At 47.5% G+C, this 16,281-nt stretch overlaps 1 protein-coding gene across 2 annotated transcripts in view; it reads right to left on the reverse strand.

Moving 5' to 3' along the window:
* The window catches only part of KLHL20 (kelch like family member 20), an 84,712-nt gene that overhangs the window by 57,432 nt on the left and 10,999 nt on the right, over window positions 1–16,281 (reverse strand). For both annotated transcript variants that reach the window (XM_075322221.1, XM_075322222.1), the window contains one exon: window positions 15,314–15,887. In XM_075322221.1, the coding sequence (XP_075178336.1) occupies window positions 15,314–15,887 (574 nt within the window). The remainder of the gene's footprint in view (window positions 1–15,313; window positions 15,888–16,281) is intronic.

Below are 16,281 nucleotides of genomic sequence, written 5' to 3' on the forward strand. Positions count from 1 at the left end.
CGGGACATATTTTACCATGATGGACCAAGAATGGGAAACACATACCAGGATGGGGGGCACGGTGGCTCAGTGGTTAGCACTGCAGTCTTGCAGCGCTGGGGTCCTGGGTTCAAATCCCACCAAGGACAACATCTGCAAGGAGTTTGTATGGTCTTCCCGTGTTTGCGTTGGTTTCCTTCCACACTCCAAAGACTTACCGATAAGGACTCTAGAATGTGAGCCCCAATGGGGACAGTGTTGCCAATGTATGTAAAGCGCTGTGGAATTAATAGCGCTATATAAATGAATAAAATTATTATTATTATGGGGGACATGTATACTAGATAAGGCCCAAGATGGAGATGATCTATACCAGGATGGGGGACATACACCCATAAATGGGGGACATATATACCAGTATGTAGATAGCACATGACACTTCTAGCTCATTTAAGGGTGCTCTGGTAGGTTCCAAAATCACAGCAGTAATAAGTAAACCAGGCACTCCAACTGTTTCAGCAAGAAGAAAATTATTTTTATTTTTCAAACTTGATTTGAACAATAAAAATAGTTTTCTTCTTGCTGAAACAACTGGAGTGCCTGGTTTATATGCACAAGTATGGGAACATAATGGGGACCATATATACCTTCAAGGGGCACAGGATGGGGGACATTAGTACAGAATTAAGGGACATAACCCCCATAACAGTGTCAGCAGCAGATCCACCCCATAACAGAGTATCAACCACATTTTTTTGCTTCATTTTTCCCCCAATATTTTCTGCCTCTAAAACCTAGGTGCGTCTTATAGTCTGAAAAATGTGGTATTTCTCAATGCCCAATTCAATTTACACATCTGTAGCTGATCAGGATGAAGTGACTTGTCAAATTATGGTGTGCATTTTCTCCATAGCTTGTGGATGAGATTTCGCTGTATTGACCCCTTTTACTAGTTCTGTAATTTGCTGCAGATTTTCTGCACACAATAAGGGTGTGTTTTTATTGCATTTTTGTCACAAACCTGCAAGCAAAATCCTCATGTTAGCAAAGTCAATGAGAATCCTGAAGTTTTAGGATATGTGCACGTTACTTTTTTTGCATTCGTTTTTCCTTGCAGATTTAATCAATACTGCAAGGAAAAACGCATCCCAGCAAAGTCTTGCAGTGCCCACGCTGCTTCTTTTTTCCTTGCAGATTTTGTTGCAGAAAAAAGCAGCATGTCAATTCTTCCCGCGTTTTTTACAGCGGATATAATCCCCTGTAGTGCTCGATCACTGCAGCGGATTATATCTGTCACTGCTGCACTCGCAGCACTGACAGATCGCATCACACACTATACATACAGCATGGTCTGTGAAGCAAATCGCAGCTCAGTAACCCAAGGTCGTCATGGAGACGACCCAAAGTTGCCATGGCAGCGTTCAGGTCCCTGTGATCGCATTACAGGGACCAGATTTCCAGGCAGAGGTAAGCGATTCCTCTTCCTGCCTCCTGAACGCTGTGATTGCATTGACTGCAGCATTCAGGGGTTGAACTGCTGGAAGAGGTGCAGGCATTGCTCCGGGCAGTGACAGCCAGGTATTAATTCATTATTAAGTTCAGTCAACTAAACTACATTTTGTCAGAAAAAAAAAAGTAATAACAGTTAATAGAATAAACAATTGGAGTGAAGCAGAGGAGGCTGCGCTCTTCACCTCCCCCCCCGGCAGCAGCTGCTCAGTCTCGGTGGAAGGCGTCCAAACGCACTAAAATAAGGCCGTGTCCTTGCCAGAACCCTCTCCCCGATCAGCTGCTCCATTTCTCGGCAGGACTCCTGCAGAGAACATAAAGCATTAAAGTACAAGCAGTCAGCAACTGCTCAGCCCTAGAGACGCTCCACCTCTGCAGGAGCCATGCGGACCCCGAGCCCAGCTGTCACTGCCTTTATCACTCACGGAGGAAATCTGGGCAAGATGGTGAACTCACAGGTACAGTGGAAACCAGAAGTTTCCATTCACTATCTATAAAGACACATCTGCAGGTTTTTCTCACTATCTGACATGAAATCAGAATAAACTTTTCCTGTTTTAGGTCAATTAGAAACCAAAATTATTTATATTTGCCAAATGCCAGAATAATGACAGAGAGAATGTATTAAGCATTGTTATTACTTTCTACAAAGTCAAAAGTTTACATCCATTTCATTAGTATTTGGTAGCATTGCCCTTAAACTGTATGACTTGGGGCAAACATTTTGGATCTCCTTCCACGAGCTTCTCACAATAGTTGGTGGAATTTGGCCCCATTCCTCCTGACAGAACTGGTGTAACTGAGCCATGTTTGTAGGTCGCCTTGCTCACATCGGACTTTTGAGCTTTGCCCATAAATTTTCAATAGGATTGAGATCAGGGTTTTGTGATGGCCACTGCAAAACATTGACTTTGTTATCCTTAAGCCACTTTGTAATCAGTTTGGCAGTAGCTTCACGTCGTTATCCATTTGGAAGACCCATTCCCGCCCCAAGTTCCTGGCTGATGTCTTGAGATGTTGCTTCAGTATTGCCACAATCTTCTTTCCTCATGATGCCATCTTTGTGAAGTGCACCAGTCCCTCCTGCAGCAAAACAGCCCCCCACAACATGATGCTGCCACCCCTGTGTTTCACAGTTGGGATGGTGTTCTTAGGCAACAAAGCTTCTCCCTTTTTCCTCCAAACGTAACGATGGTCATTATGGCCAAACAGTTCAATTTTAGTTCAGTCAGACCACAGGAAATAATACTAAGGATAACTGAAGTGAGCACTAATATATATTATGAGTGCAAGCCAGAAAAATACATAGTACATAAGGATAAGGCTGCACATCAAAGTTAGATAATAGTATAATGCTATAAGCATACCGAAAAACATTGAAGCATACAATGAAAAATGCTACTTGCTAACTTGAAAGTGTGAATAATGAATTGCATACCTGCCATGAATATTAGGAAAAAGGAGATATTTAGCAATCGCATTGATCAATGTAACTGAGCCCCAAAACCTCGTCAAGGTATATCTCTATATTGGGGTCCCTAGCTCTATGACCCTAACATTTTTCTGAATGTGAACACAGCTCCGCCCCTATCGGCCATGTTTTTTCCACCTCCTATATAAGAAAGACCTTGGTTACCCCTCCCCACACACAGCAGTTTTTAATTGCAATGAGATGACACAGTTAGGGTCACAGAGCTAGGGACCCCAATATAGAGATATACCTTGATGAGGTTTTGGGGCTCAGTTACATTGATCAATGCGATTGCTAAATATCTCCTTTTTTCCTAATATTCATGGCAGGTATGCATTTCATTATTCACACTTTCAAGTTAGCAAGTGGCATTTTTCATTGTATGCTTCAATGTTTTTCGGTATGCTTATAGCATTATACTATTATCGAACTTTGATGTGCAGCCTTATCCTTATAGACCACAGGAAATGTCTCCAAAATTAAGGTCTCTGTTCCTGTGTGCATTTGAAAATATTAATCTGGCTTTTTTATGTTTCTTTTGGAGTAATGGCTTCTTCCTGGTAGAGTGACCTTTCAGCCCATGTTGATACAGTACTCGTTTCACTGTGGATAATGACACAATCTTACCAGCTGCCACCAGCATCTTCATAAGGTCTTTTTCTTTTGTTCTTGGGATGATATGCACATGTCTGACCAAAACACGTTCATCTCTGGTACACAGAGCCCTTCTCCTTAATGAGCGGTATGATGGCTGGACATTCCCATCTTGTTTGTACTTATGATTAATTGTTTGTACAGATGAACAAGGCACCTTCAGGTATCTGGAAATTGCACCCAAGGATTCTGCAAGTCCACAATTCTAATCCTGAGATCTTGGCTGATTTCTTTTGACTTTCCCATGATGCTACACAAAGAAGCCGTGTGTTTCAGGTGTGCATTAATATACATCCACAGGTGTGTCTCTAAAAAACTCAGATGTTGCCAATAAACCTACCAGAAGCTTCCAAAGACATGACATCATCATATGGACTGTCCCATATTATTTAAAGGCATAGTACTCTTGGTGTATGTAAACTTTTGACTTTACAAAAAGTAATAAAAATGCCTTAAACATGCTCTCTCTCATTATTCTGGCATTTGGCAAATATAAATAATTTGGGTTCCTAATTGACCTAAAACGGGAAAGATTTTGTCAGATAGTGAGAAAATCATGCAGACGTGTCTTTAGAAACTTCTGGTTTCAACTGTAAATACCGGACCCTCTGCCACATATTCCTGGGCACTGGGACCATTCAAATCAAGGGTCTTGTGCTTACAATATGATCATGCAATACATTTACTAGTTTATGTTCTTTAGACCTATAAATTAAAGCTCAACTTGCAGTAAAGAATATATTAGGGACTGCATGAGCAATAATCCCTACACTGATTACAGTCTCCTTTACTAATGGACTCAGGAAGGTGAAAAAAAAAAATCCAGATTTTCTTTTTAGCTGCAAAATTCACATTTTGCATAGAACATAAAAATCTATTTTTTTTAGTATTTTTTACCACGTCCCTCAGCCCATTAAAGGGCTGTCACCCGAGTAGCAAAGTAGGAGAAAAGAACTTCAATTCCTGCAATACATCACATTCTGGGCTACTTGCTGCACTTTTGATAAAATCCCTGTTTAAGCTGAAGCATATGCAGCAGTTCTCAGAATGCTAAGCTCTGTGTAACATCACTGATTGGTAGCTTTCAGCATACACTGCACATAGGCAGAAAGCTGCCAAATCAGTGGTTTGGGAAGGGTTATACAGAGCTCATGAATATGGAGGACTACATGGCAGAAGGTTTACTAGTCCTCTAGTGATAACCTCCTGATGGTAAAACCGTGATTTGTATTAAAACTACACTATGTAGCCCAGTAAGTGATACATGGCTGGATTCAGGGTCTCTTTTCCTACATTATGTCGCTCTCTGACTACCTAGAAAGAAAACTCCCATCTTAATATTAATCATTCTGAAGTATCTGTTTTTAGAGATATATTCATTTGTCTGGCCCTTGTGTCCTATAGCCAGGTGAAGCTCCTGGTCACGCCGAGTCTCCCACCATCCTTAGGGTTGTCCCGAATCGTTCATCATGGTGTTTTCTTACAGTAAATTACTAAATAACGCCTAAGGTGCTGATCTGCAGTCACCAGGGCTTTTCCGCAGCGCGTGTAGAGGCGATGGTCGTACAGGTTTAGGAAGGACGGATCGGTGAGAGCTCAGCTGTCTCAGAAACTCAAGACGCAGCTCGCCGTGACCCCTGTCATCTGGTCCGGGATATACGGTGCAGGGGCATACCACGCATGGCATTTCTACAGCGGCTCGGGGAGGTCACCGCTTTACGACACTTAGAACTTGCAAAAAGAAATATTTCCTGAGCAATAACATTTTTGTAAATTTCTCTTACTGATGATCATCAGACACCATGATCTCCCTGGCCGTGCTGAGCCGTCCCTGTCCTAACGCCACCAAATACATTGCAGGGGCGGCTGTAATGTCCTACGCGACTCTGCAGAATATTCTCTAACAAGAGGACCCATCTACAGAGCACGGACACATCCAAACTATGTGTAAAGTGTCATGTGGGCGGGGCTAAGTCAGGAAAAGCAGTAAGGAGAGTGACTGAGCATGTGTGATGACCAACTCAGTACAGGGACGTGCACATTGCTATACAGCTTGAACACCAGGTGGCGCCATACTATGAAAGAAAATGTCTTTTTTTTTCAAATTTTACACATTTTCATGATCTATAAAGTAAATGTGATATGTAACCACAGGCCATTTCCATTAAACAGGTTTTTCGCATTTTCGGAAAAACTGACTCCGGAAGTAGTTTGCTTTAAAAACTAACAAGGTGAGCATTACTCATTCTCCCCAGGTCCAGGCTAATGCTCTACCACTGCTCCTGGTGTCTGTTACTGTCTGCAGTACTGATGTTATGTCCACAGCACTGCAGCCAGTCACTGAGCTCAGCACCTCTGAGCAGATTGTGATGTCTCTACTGCTGAGCTCAGTGATTGTCTGCAGCACTGAAGTCATGTCGTCAGCACTGCAGCCAATCAAGGAGCTCAGTGGCTCTGAGTAGACTGTGCCGTCTCTACTGCTGAGCTCAGTGATTGTCTGCAGCGCCACAGACTAACAAACATCGGGAGCAGCTGCGGAGGCTCTGTGGTGGAATAAGGGAGAAGGGGGAATAAAGTTCAGGTTATTATAAAACACTGAGGGAAAACAGAAAACCCTTTTAGGCTATGTTCGCACTAGAAAATGGATTTTTCTTAAGAAAAATCTGCACCCTGTGGCAGAATACCGTACCCGCGGCAAAGAAGGGAATTTTGTTACTTACCGTAAATTCCTTTTCTTCTAGCTCCAATTGGGAGACCCAGACAATTGGGTGTATAGCTACTGCCTCCGGAGGCCACACAAAGTATTACACTTAAAAGTGTAAGGCCCCTCCCCTTCTGGCTATACACCCTCCCGTGGGATCACGGGCTCCTCAGTTTTAGTGCAAAAGCAAGAAGGAGGAAAGCCAATAACAGGTTTAAAGACAAATTCAATCCGAAGAAACATCGGAGAACTGAAACCATTCAACATGAACAACATGTGTACCCGAAAAAAACAAAAATCCCTAAGAAAACAGGGCGGGTGCTGGGTCTCCCAATTGGAGCTAGAAGAAAAGGAATTTACGGTAAGTAAACAAAATTCCCTTCTTCTTTGTCGCTCCTAATTGGGAGACCCAGACAATTGGGACGTCCAAAAGCAGTCCCTGGGTGGGTAAAAGAATACCTCGTGATAGGGCCGTCAAACAGCCCTGTCCTACAGGTGGGCAACCGCCGCCTGAAGGACTTGTCTACCTAGGCTGGCGTCCGCCGAAGCGTAGGTATGCACCTGATAATGCTTGGTAAAGGTGTGCAGACTCGACCAGGTAGCCGCCTGGCACACCTGCTGAGCCGTAGCCTGGTGCCGTAATGCCCAGGACGCACCCACGGCTCTGGTAGAATGGGCCTTCAGCCCTGAAGGAACCGGAAGCCCCGCAGAACGGTAGGTTTCAAGAATTGGTTCCTTGATCCACCGAGCCAGGGTGGATTTGGAAGCTTGCGACCCTTTACGCTGACCAGCGACAAGGACAAAGAGTGCATCCGAGCGGCGTAAGGGCGCCGTGCGGGAAATGTAGATCCTGAGTGCTCTGACCAGATCCAACAAATGCAAACCTTTCTCAAATTGATGAACTGGATGAGGACACAAGGAAGGTAATGTGACATCCTGATTGAGATGAAAGGGGGATACCACCTTAGGGAGAAACTCAGGAATCGGACGTAGAACCACCTTGTCCTGGTGAAACACCAGGAAGGGAGATTTGCATGACAGCGCTGCTAGCTCGGACACTCTCCGAAGAGACGTGACCGCTACTAGAAAGGCCACTTTCTGTGAAAGACGAGAAAGGGAAACATCCTTCATAGGCTCGAAAGGCGGCTTCTGGAGAGCAATTAGAACCTTGTTCAGATCCCAGGGCTCTAACGGCCGCTTGTAAGGAGGGACGATATGACAAACTCCTTGCAGGAACGTGCGTACCTGAGGAAGTCGTGCTAGGCGTTTCTGAAAAAATACAGATAGCGCTGAGACTTGTCCTTTAAGGGAGCTGAGCGACAAACCTTTTTCCAACCCGGATTGCAGGAAGGAAATAAAAGTAGGCAATGCAAAAGGCCAGGGAGAAACTCCCTGAGCAGCGCACCAAGATAAGAATATCTTCCACGTCCTGTGGTAGATCTTGGCGGAGGAAGGTTTTCTAGCCTGTCTCATGGTGGCAATAACCTTTCGAGATAATCCTGAAGACGCTAGGATCCAGGACTCAATGGCCACACAGTCAGGTTCAGGGCCGCAGAATTCAGATGGAAAAACGGCCCTTGAGACAGCAAGTCTGGTCGTTCTGGTAGTGCCCATGGTTGGCCTACCGTGAGGTGCCACAGATCTGGGTACCACGATCTCCTCGGCCAGTCTGGAGCGACGAGGATGGCGCGGCGGCAGTCGGCCCTGATCTTGCGCAGCACTCTGGGTAACAATGCCAGAGGTGGGAACACATAAGGTAGCCGGAACTGCGACCAATCTTGAACTAAGGCGTCTGCCGCCAGAGCTCGGTGATCGTGAGACCGTGCCATGAAAGCCGGGACCTTGTTGTTGTGCCGTGACGCCATCAGGTCGACGTCCGGCATCCCCCAGCGGCGACAGATCTCCTGAAACACGTCCGGGTGAAGGGACCATTCCCCTGCGTCCATACCCTGGCGACTGAGGAAGTCTGCTTCCCAGTTTTCCACGCCTGGGATGTGAACTGCGGATATGGTGGATGCCGTGTCTTCCACCCACGTCAGAATCCGTCGGACTTCCTGGAAGGCTTGCCGACTGCGTGTTCCACCTTGGTGGTTGATGTACGCTACCGCTGTGGAGTTGTCCGACTGAATTCGGATCTGCTTGCCTTCCAGCCACTGCTGGAAGGCTTGTAGGGCAAGATACACTGCTCTGATTTCCAGAATATTGATCTGAAGGGTGGACTCTTCCTGAGTCCACGTCCCTTGAGCCCTGTGGTGGAGAAACACTGCTCCCCACCCCGATAGACTCGCGTCTGTCGTGACTACCTCCCAGGATGGGGGTAGAAAGGACTTTCCTTTCGACAATGCGGTGGGAAGAAGCCACCACCGAAGAGATTCCTTGGCCGCCTGAGAAAGGGAGACGTCTCTGTCGAGGGACGTCGACTTCCCGTCCCATTGGCGGAGAATGTCCCATTGTAGAGGACGGAGATGAAACTGCGCGAAAGGGACTGCTTCCATTGCTGCTACCATCTTCCCTAGGAAGTGCATGAGGCGTCTCAAGGGGTGTGACTGGCCTTGAAGGAGAGATTGCACCCCTGTCTGTAGTGAACGCTGTTTGTCCAGCGGAAGCTTCACTATCGCTCAGAGAGTATGAAACTCCATGCCAAGATATGTTAGCGATTGGGTCGGGGTTAGATTTGACTTTGAAAAGTTGATGATCCACCCGAAACGCTGGAGAGTTTCCAGCGCAACGTTCAGGCTGTGTTGGCATGCCTCTTGAGAGGGTGCCTTGACAAGTAGATCGTCCAAATACGGGATCACAGAGTGACCTTGAGAGTGCAGGACTGCTACTACTGCTGCCATGACCTTGGTGAAGACACGTGGGGCTGTCGCCAGCCCGAAAGGCAGAGCTACGAACTGAAGATGTTCGTCTCCTATAACGAAGCATAGAAAACGCTGGTGCTCTGGAGCAAACGGCACGTGGAGATAAGCATCCTTGATGTCTATAGATGCTAGGAAATCTCCTTGAGACATTGAGGCGATGACGGAGCGAAGGGATTCCATTCGGAACCGCCTGGTTTTTACGTGCTTGTTGAGCAGTTTTAGATCCAGAACGGGACGGAATGACCCGTCCTTTTTTGGCACCACAAACAAGTTGGAGTAAAAACCGTGACCTTGTTCCTGAAGAGGAACGGGGGTCACCACTCCTTCCGCTTTTAGAGTGGACACCGCTAGCAGCAGAGCATCGGCTCGGTCGGGAGGTGGAGAAGTTCTGAAGAAGCGAGTTGGAGGACGAGAGCTGAACTCTATCCTGTACCCGTGAGACAGAATGTCTCTCACCCAACGGTCTGTGACCTGTGGCAGCCAAATGTCGCCAAAGCGGGAGAGCCTGCCACCGACCGAGGATGCGGAGAGAGGAGGCCGAAAGTCATGAGGAAGCCGCCTTGGTAGCGGGTCTTCCGGCTGTCTTTTTTGGGCGTGACTGAGTCCGCCAAGAATCTGAGCTCCTCTGATCCTTTTGAGTCCTTTTGGACGAGGAGAATTGGGACCTGCCTGAGCCTCGAAAGGACCGAAACCCCGACTGTCCTCTCCTCTGTTGGGGTTTGTTTTGTCTGGGCTGAGGTAAGGATGAATCTTTACCCTTGGAGTGTTTAATGATTTCATCCAAGCGCTCACCAAACAGTCGGTCACGAGAAAATGGCAAACTGGTTAAACACTTTTTGGAAGCAGAATCTGCCTTCCATTCTCTTAACCACAAGGCTCTGCGTAAAACCACGGAGTTGGCGGACGCCACTGCCGTACGGCTCGTAGAGTCTAGGACAGCATTAATCGCGTAAGACGCAAATGCAGACATTTGAGAGGTTAAGGGTGCCACCTGCGGAGCAGATGTACGTGTGACCGTGTCAATCTGTGTAAGACCAGCTGAAATAGCTTGGAGTGCCCATACAGCTGCGAATGCCGGAGCCAATGACGCGCCAATAGCCTCATAGATGGATTTCAACCAGAGCTCCATCTGTCTGTCAGTGGCATCTTTAAGTGCCGCCCCATCTTCCACTGCAACTAAGGATCTAGCTGCAAGCCTGGAGATTGGAGGATCCACCTTGGGACACTGGGTCCAGCCCTTGACCACGTCAGGGGGAAAAGGATAACGTGTATCCTTAAGCCGTTTGGAAAAACGCTTATCCGGATAAGCGTGGTGTTTCTGGATTGCCTCTCTAAAGTCAGAGTGGTCCAAAAATAATTTAATTTACGCTTGGGATACCTGAAATGGAATTTCTCCTGCTGTGAAGCTGTCTCCTCCACAGGAGGAGCAGGGGGAGAAATGTCCAACATTTTATTGATGGACGCTATAAGATCATTCACTATGGCGTCACCATCAGGTGTATCCAAATTGAGAGCGGTCTCAGGATCAGAATCCTGATCAGCTACCTCTGCCTCATCATACAGAGAGTCCTGCTGGAACCCTGACCAGTGTGATGAAGTCGAGGGCCGCTCATAGCGAGCTCGTTTGGGCTGTCTGGGACTGTCGTCCGTGTCAGAGCCATCACCCTGGGATGCAAGTGACACCCCCGGATCCCGGAGCTGTTCCAACTGAGGGGGACCAGGGAGCAATGAGTTAACAGTGCCCATGGCCTGAGTTACTGGTCTAGACTGCAATGTTTCAAGAATTTTAGTCATAGTCACAGACAATCTGTCAGCAAAAACTGCAAACTCCGTCCCTGTCACCTGGACAGTATTCACAGGAGGTTCTGCCTGGGTCACCTCCAGCAGAGGCCCCGGCCGAGCAAGTGCCACAGGGGCCGAGCACTGCACACAGTGGGGGTCAGTGGAACCTGCCGGTAGAACAGCCCCACATGCGGTACAAGCAGCATAGAAAGCCTGTGCCTTGGCACCTTTGCTTTTTGCGGTCGACATGCTGTTGTGTCCTCTGAGTAATCTAGGAGGGTATATAGCAGAGAATCACCAGCGACCGTACAGTGCAATGTATAGCTGCAAGCATAAAATACAAATATACACTTCGGCACCAGTGGGGGTCAGCCCTTGAGGGCAGCTTACCGCCCGCTCAAAAGCGGGTGTGTGGGCACCAGAATCCCGTGTCTGGGTCTCCCAGAGCTTGTCTCCTCTCTCCAGCTCAGACTGCACACAGGAATGGCTGCCGGCGTCCTGTGAAGAGGGGCGGACCGTGGGCGTGCCTCAAACAAAGTGCGGGAAACTGGCGTCCCACTGTGCCCAGTGTGAGGGCTGGAGTATGCAAAGCAGACTCCAGCCCTCTGCGCTGACGTTCTGTACAGCGTCCCGCCCTTCCCCTGACTGGCAGGCCTGGGGGCGGGAACGAACCGAAACTAGGCCGCAAAAAGCCGGGGACTCGAGTAATAAGCGCGGCCGTCATATATGCACGGCCAGCGCGGAAGTCCCCGGCGCACCACAAGTCCCAGCCGTGCCGCAGCGAAAAAACTGACAACAGCGGCCGGCGCGGCAGTTTCAAATACATGTCCCCTCTCAGCAGAGCTGTAGATAGGAATGGCACCAGCGCGCAGCGCTGTTGTCCCCGGCGCACTAAGACACCCAGCAATGCTGCGGTGTGCGCGCGATATGTACGGGGACACAGAGTACCTTGACGTAGCAGGGCCTGTCCCTGACGATACTCAGCTCCATTCCAGCAGATTCTCCAGGGGCTGTGGATGGAGCACGGTCTCAGTGCCTGGAGACCGGTAAAATCCCACTTCACCCAGAGCCCGAAGGGGGATGGGGAAGGAAGCAGCATGTGGGCTCCAGCCTCCGTACCCGCAATGGGTACCTCAACCTTAACAAACACCGCCGTCAAAAAGTGGGGTGAGAAGGGAGCATGCTGGGGGCCCTAGTATGGGCCCTCTTTTCTTCCATCCGACATAGTCAGCAGCTGCTGCTGACTAAACAGTGGAGCTATGCGTGTATGTGTGCCTCCTTCGCACAAAGCATGAAAACTGAGGAGCCCGTGATCCCACGGGAGGGTGTATAGCCAGAAGGGGAGGGGCCTTACACTTTTAAGTGTAATACTTTGTGTGGCCTCCGGAGGCAGTAGCTATACACCCAATTGTCTGGGTCTCCCAATTAGGAGCGACAAAGAAAACCGCAGTAATAACGCATCCACAGTCTTGCTGCGATATCTCCGCGGGTTGGTACCTGCAGTTTTTTACCATTATCTATGGCAAAAACCGAAGGTACCTGCGGGAAAGACGTGAGATGCACATTTTATCAAGAAATTTTTTCAAAAAATTGTGCAGAAAAATATTCTTGAGAAAAAAACCGCAGCGTGCGCACAGCTATTTTTTTTTCCTATAGGTTTTGCTGGGAAATGTCTGCAAAAAGGTTACAAACATTTCTCAAGAAATTTCTGCAGCAAAACCGCGGGTAAAAAAGCAGTGTGCGCACAGGGCCTTAAATGCAAAACTCGCTGTGCGGCAAGAAACAATAATTACCAAAAACAAGGAATATTTAGTATCTGCAGTTAACATATGTGCAATGCATGGTCGGTAACAGGAGACCCCCGCACTATCTAATGTAAGTGTGTATGCATCAGAACGTGCAATACATATTGGATCCTTATATAAATCAGCAAGACAAATAGATAATAAAGATATTATATCAGCTTCCGGCTAATTAGCGACTTTCCCAAAATCCTGAAACCCCCGAATATATTTACCAGGAGCCATAGGGTCCCCATGACTGCGTGCACCTTCCCGGGCTGCAGCCCATCCAGAAATGGCATGTGGATTGGGACAATCCTGGTTTGATCTCTAAATAGATTTGCTAGAGAGGAAAGCAAAACACACACACACACAGCCGCTCGTCCTGAAACAGAATCTCATGGAGGATCGCAGGCTTGTGTGTCCATGGCAGAAACCCACCTGGGACCCCGGAAACTGAGCGCCAACTAGAAGACACTGGATACCCCGGGAACATGCCGACTAATTACCTCCAGGGCGATACCCTCCACTTTGCAGAGTGCTCGATGGACAAGAACAAACTCTCCAATGCCTTTATGGCTCCATACATTATGTATTGATTAGGACGCGGACAATAAAAAAAGGGCGATGGCGGCTGACAATCAATAAAAGAAATGGACAGATTGTAAATAGCTATGGCAAAGGATGGCTACAGCAGCCCAAGGAATGGCTTCCGGACAATAAAGGGGTATTCCCATCTCGGACAATAAAGGGGTATTCCCATCATGGACAATAAAGGGGTATTCCCATCATGGACATTTATAGCATAGCAAAGTGATGTAGCAAATGTCCCACAGGCAGGTCCCGGCGGTGGGCTGTGCCGCAATCCTGATAATTGGACCCTGGGTCTCATATCCTTTACTTTTAGTTGCTCCGCAATTATCGGGCAGGCATGCTGAATGTTGACATGCCCAATACTTTGTTCTCAAAGAGGCTCATTTTGGTTTTCTACAGAAAATCCGTGTACGTTCAATGTTGGTCAGTGTGCAGCGCGTCGGCTGAGCATACATTGTCTGACCGCTTTATAAGGAGCATCTACAAGAAGACACCAAAAATATTCTCCATCCAGAGAAGACAGATTGGATTGCTTTGTAACTGTAACGTAGAAGATGCCAACTTGAGACCAAATAGTCTCAAGAGGGCGGCTGCATAAAAGGAGACGTCTTACATGTCCTCCAGCCTATAAGTGACATATTAACCTATTCTTCCTCTGATCAGGAGCTATAGCTATAGAGAGGTCTATAATACCACTACTGTCAATAGAAAAGAAAAGGAAACTATTAGCAACTAAGGGGTAGCTGAAAGGAAGCACTGCCCTACTGACAGATTTCCAAAATCATTTCCAAAATCTGTTAAAAGGAGCTGTCCATTGGATAACATGGATCCCTTATATTGCCCGGAGGAAGCAGTAAAAGGGATCTGTCAGCCGTTTTTTATTGCTATGTGTATTTAGAGTGTGATAAGGGCTGAGACCCTGATTCCAATGATGTGTCACTTACTGGGCTGCTTGGTGTAGTTTCATACCACCTCTATTTTCTCTGCTGCAGATCTAGCAGAGCGCAGAATGCTGAGCCCTGTATAACCCACATACATCACTGATTGGCAGCTTCCTGTGTGCACATAATATGTTAACAGAAAACAGCTAATCAGGGATGGGGGCGGAGTTATACAGAGCAATTGATTAGGAGGCAGGAGACACCTAGTCCTGCAGTGATAATCTCCTGCTGATAAAACAAACACAGCCTAGTAGGTGACACACAGTCTGATTATCACGATGTGCCTCTGTATCCTGCTGCTCTCAGATTACATGGTAAAACTTGGAGACATTCCATTTATACTGTACATTTTTGCAAACTTCTGCAGCAAATCCCAATTGTATGTACATAACCTTGCGACAATCAAGAATGACTTGCTCGCAGATTATCAGCTTGCGTAAACAGGCAGGCGATCAATCTATGAACGAGCAAAATGCTCACTTATTGGGCGATTGGATTGCTTATGCTGGCATTATCATCATCGTCCTCTGCAGCACCTCATCCCGTGTAGACAGGGAATGTGCTGCCGACTATTTTGCATGCATCGGTGATTGTTCTGCATGCACTGGATTCAGATTGGCTCGTCTAATCAGGCCTCTACATGACCGCCGCTGGGCCAGTAAGTAGCCAATTGCCTCATCTATATGGGCCCTGGATATTTTATCTGCCAATGGAAGAAGTTTATGAACCACATGTGACAGACGTCCATAGATGGCTTTAGATTTGGAGCTGTGAAGACCTTTATGTACCTCGCCCATGATCCTGGGACAGGAGGGCATCCATAGCTGCTGGTCACATATGCGGACCGGGAGGCTCTGGAGGAAAAGGTTAGGACACGTGTATATATAGGAGATCCTGCGGAGGGCATGTGTTTTATGTGTGTGAAGCCCCCTCGCTGTCATCGCCGGGTCACTTTCGTCATATATCAGGGCCATTAAATACACAAGTGGCAGGAAACATTATCCCGCGGCCAGGATTGCCTGGCATTTTCCATTGCTTACCTCCTGGAAGTTATGCTGGGTAAATTTGTCTGCGATTCTCAGTAGCTCCCGGCATGAGTGAGTGTCCGCGAAGGCTCGGATGCCTAGGCAGTTGGACGGGTCCAGCTGCCGCTTCAGGAATTCACAGCAGGCCTCCTGGATCTCCGCGAGCTGGAGGAGACAGGCGGCCGGCAGCAGAGTCTGCACGTTGCCTTCCTCTACTGTGATTTGGGATGTGTATGAGAAGTCAATAAGTAACTCCATGGCTCGCTCGTCAATGTCCCGGATCACAACCTCCGTCTGTCTGCTTTCGGCTAATTCTCCGGTAAACATTGCCCGGAAATACGGGCTGCAGGCCGACAGGATGACCCGATGGGCGTAGATCTTTTTGGCTCCCACCACAAGGACTACATCGCAGAGCTCCCGGTGCTTCCGCAAAAGGTTAATGACCTCCAATGTCTGCCGCGGGTGTTTATCGGAGACATAAGGCATGCGGGCCGGTTGTGGGACCCCCTCTGGTAACTTGTTGGGGTCTCCCAGGGTGCAACGGCTCGTCACATCCATTCCAGTCTCACCTGGGCGAGTACTGAGACACCTGCGGGCAAAAATAAAGTCAGTTAGGAAGATACATTGCAGTTTTGTATACTATGCCTTTTATTCCTCCTGTTATGGTATCATTTTAAAGGGTTTGTCCACAACTATTTTATTTTGCTTAAATCCATGTATTTGAGGCTAAAAATCCTTTTTGCAATTGAGATTCATTAAAGGGAATCTGTCACCAGGTTTTTGCCACCTAATGTGAGGGGTAGAGATCCTGATTCCAGCGATGTGTCACTTACTGGGCTGCTTAGTGTACTTTTGATAAAATCACTGTTTAATCAGCAGTAGATTATCATTACAGGACTACTTGGCGTGCTGCAGGTAGTCCAGCATATTCATGAGTTCTGTATAACGGCTAAATCTGCAGAAGAGAAAACACTGATTGTACA

This window comes from Anomaloglossus baeobatrachus, chromosome 8 (assembly GCF_048569485.1).
Source record: "Anomaloglossus baeobatrachus isolate aAnoBae1 chromosome 8, aAnoBae1.hap1, whole genome shotgun sequence".
Lineage (NCBI taxonomy): Eukaryota > Metazoa > Chordata > Amphibia > Anura > Aromobatidae > Anomaloglossus > Anomaloglossus baeobatrachus.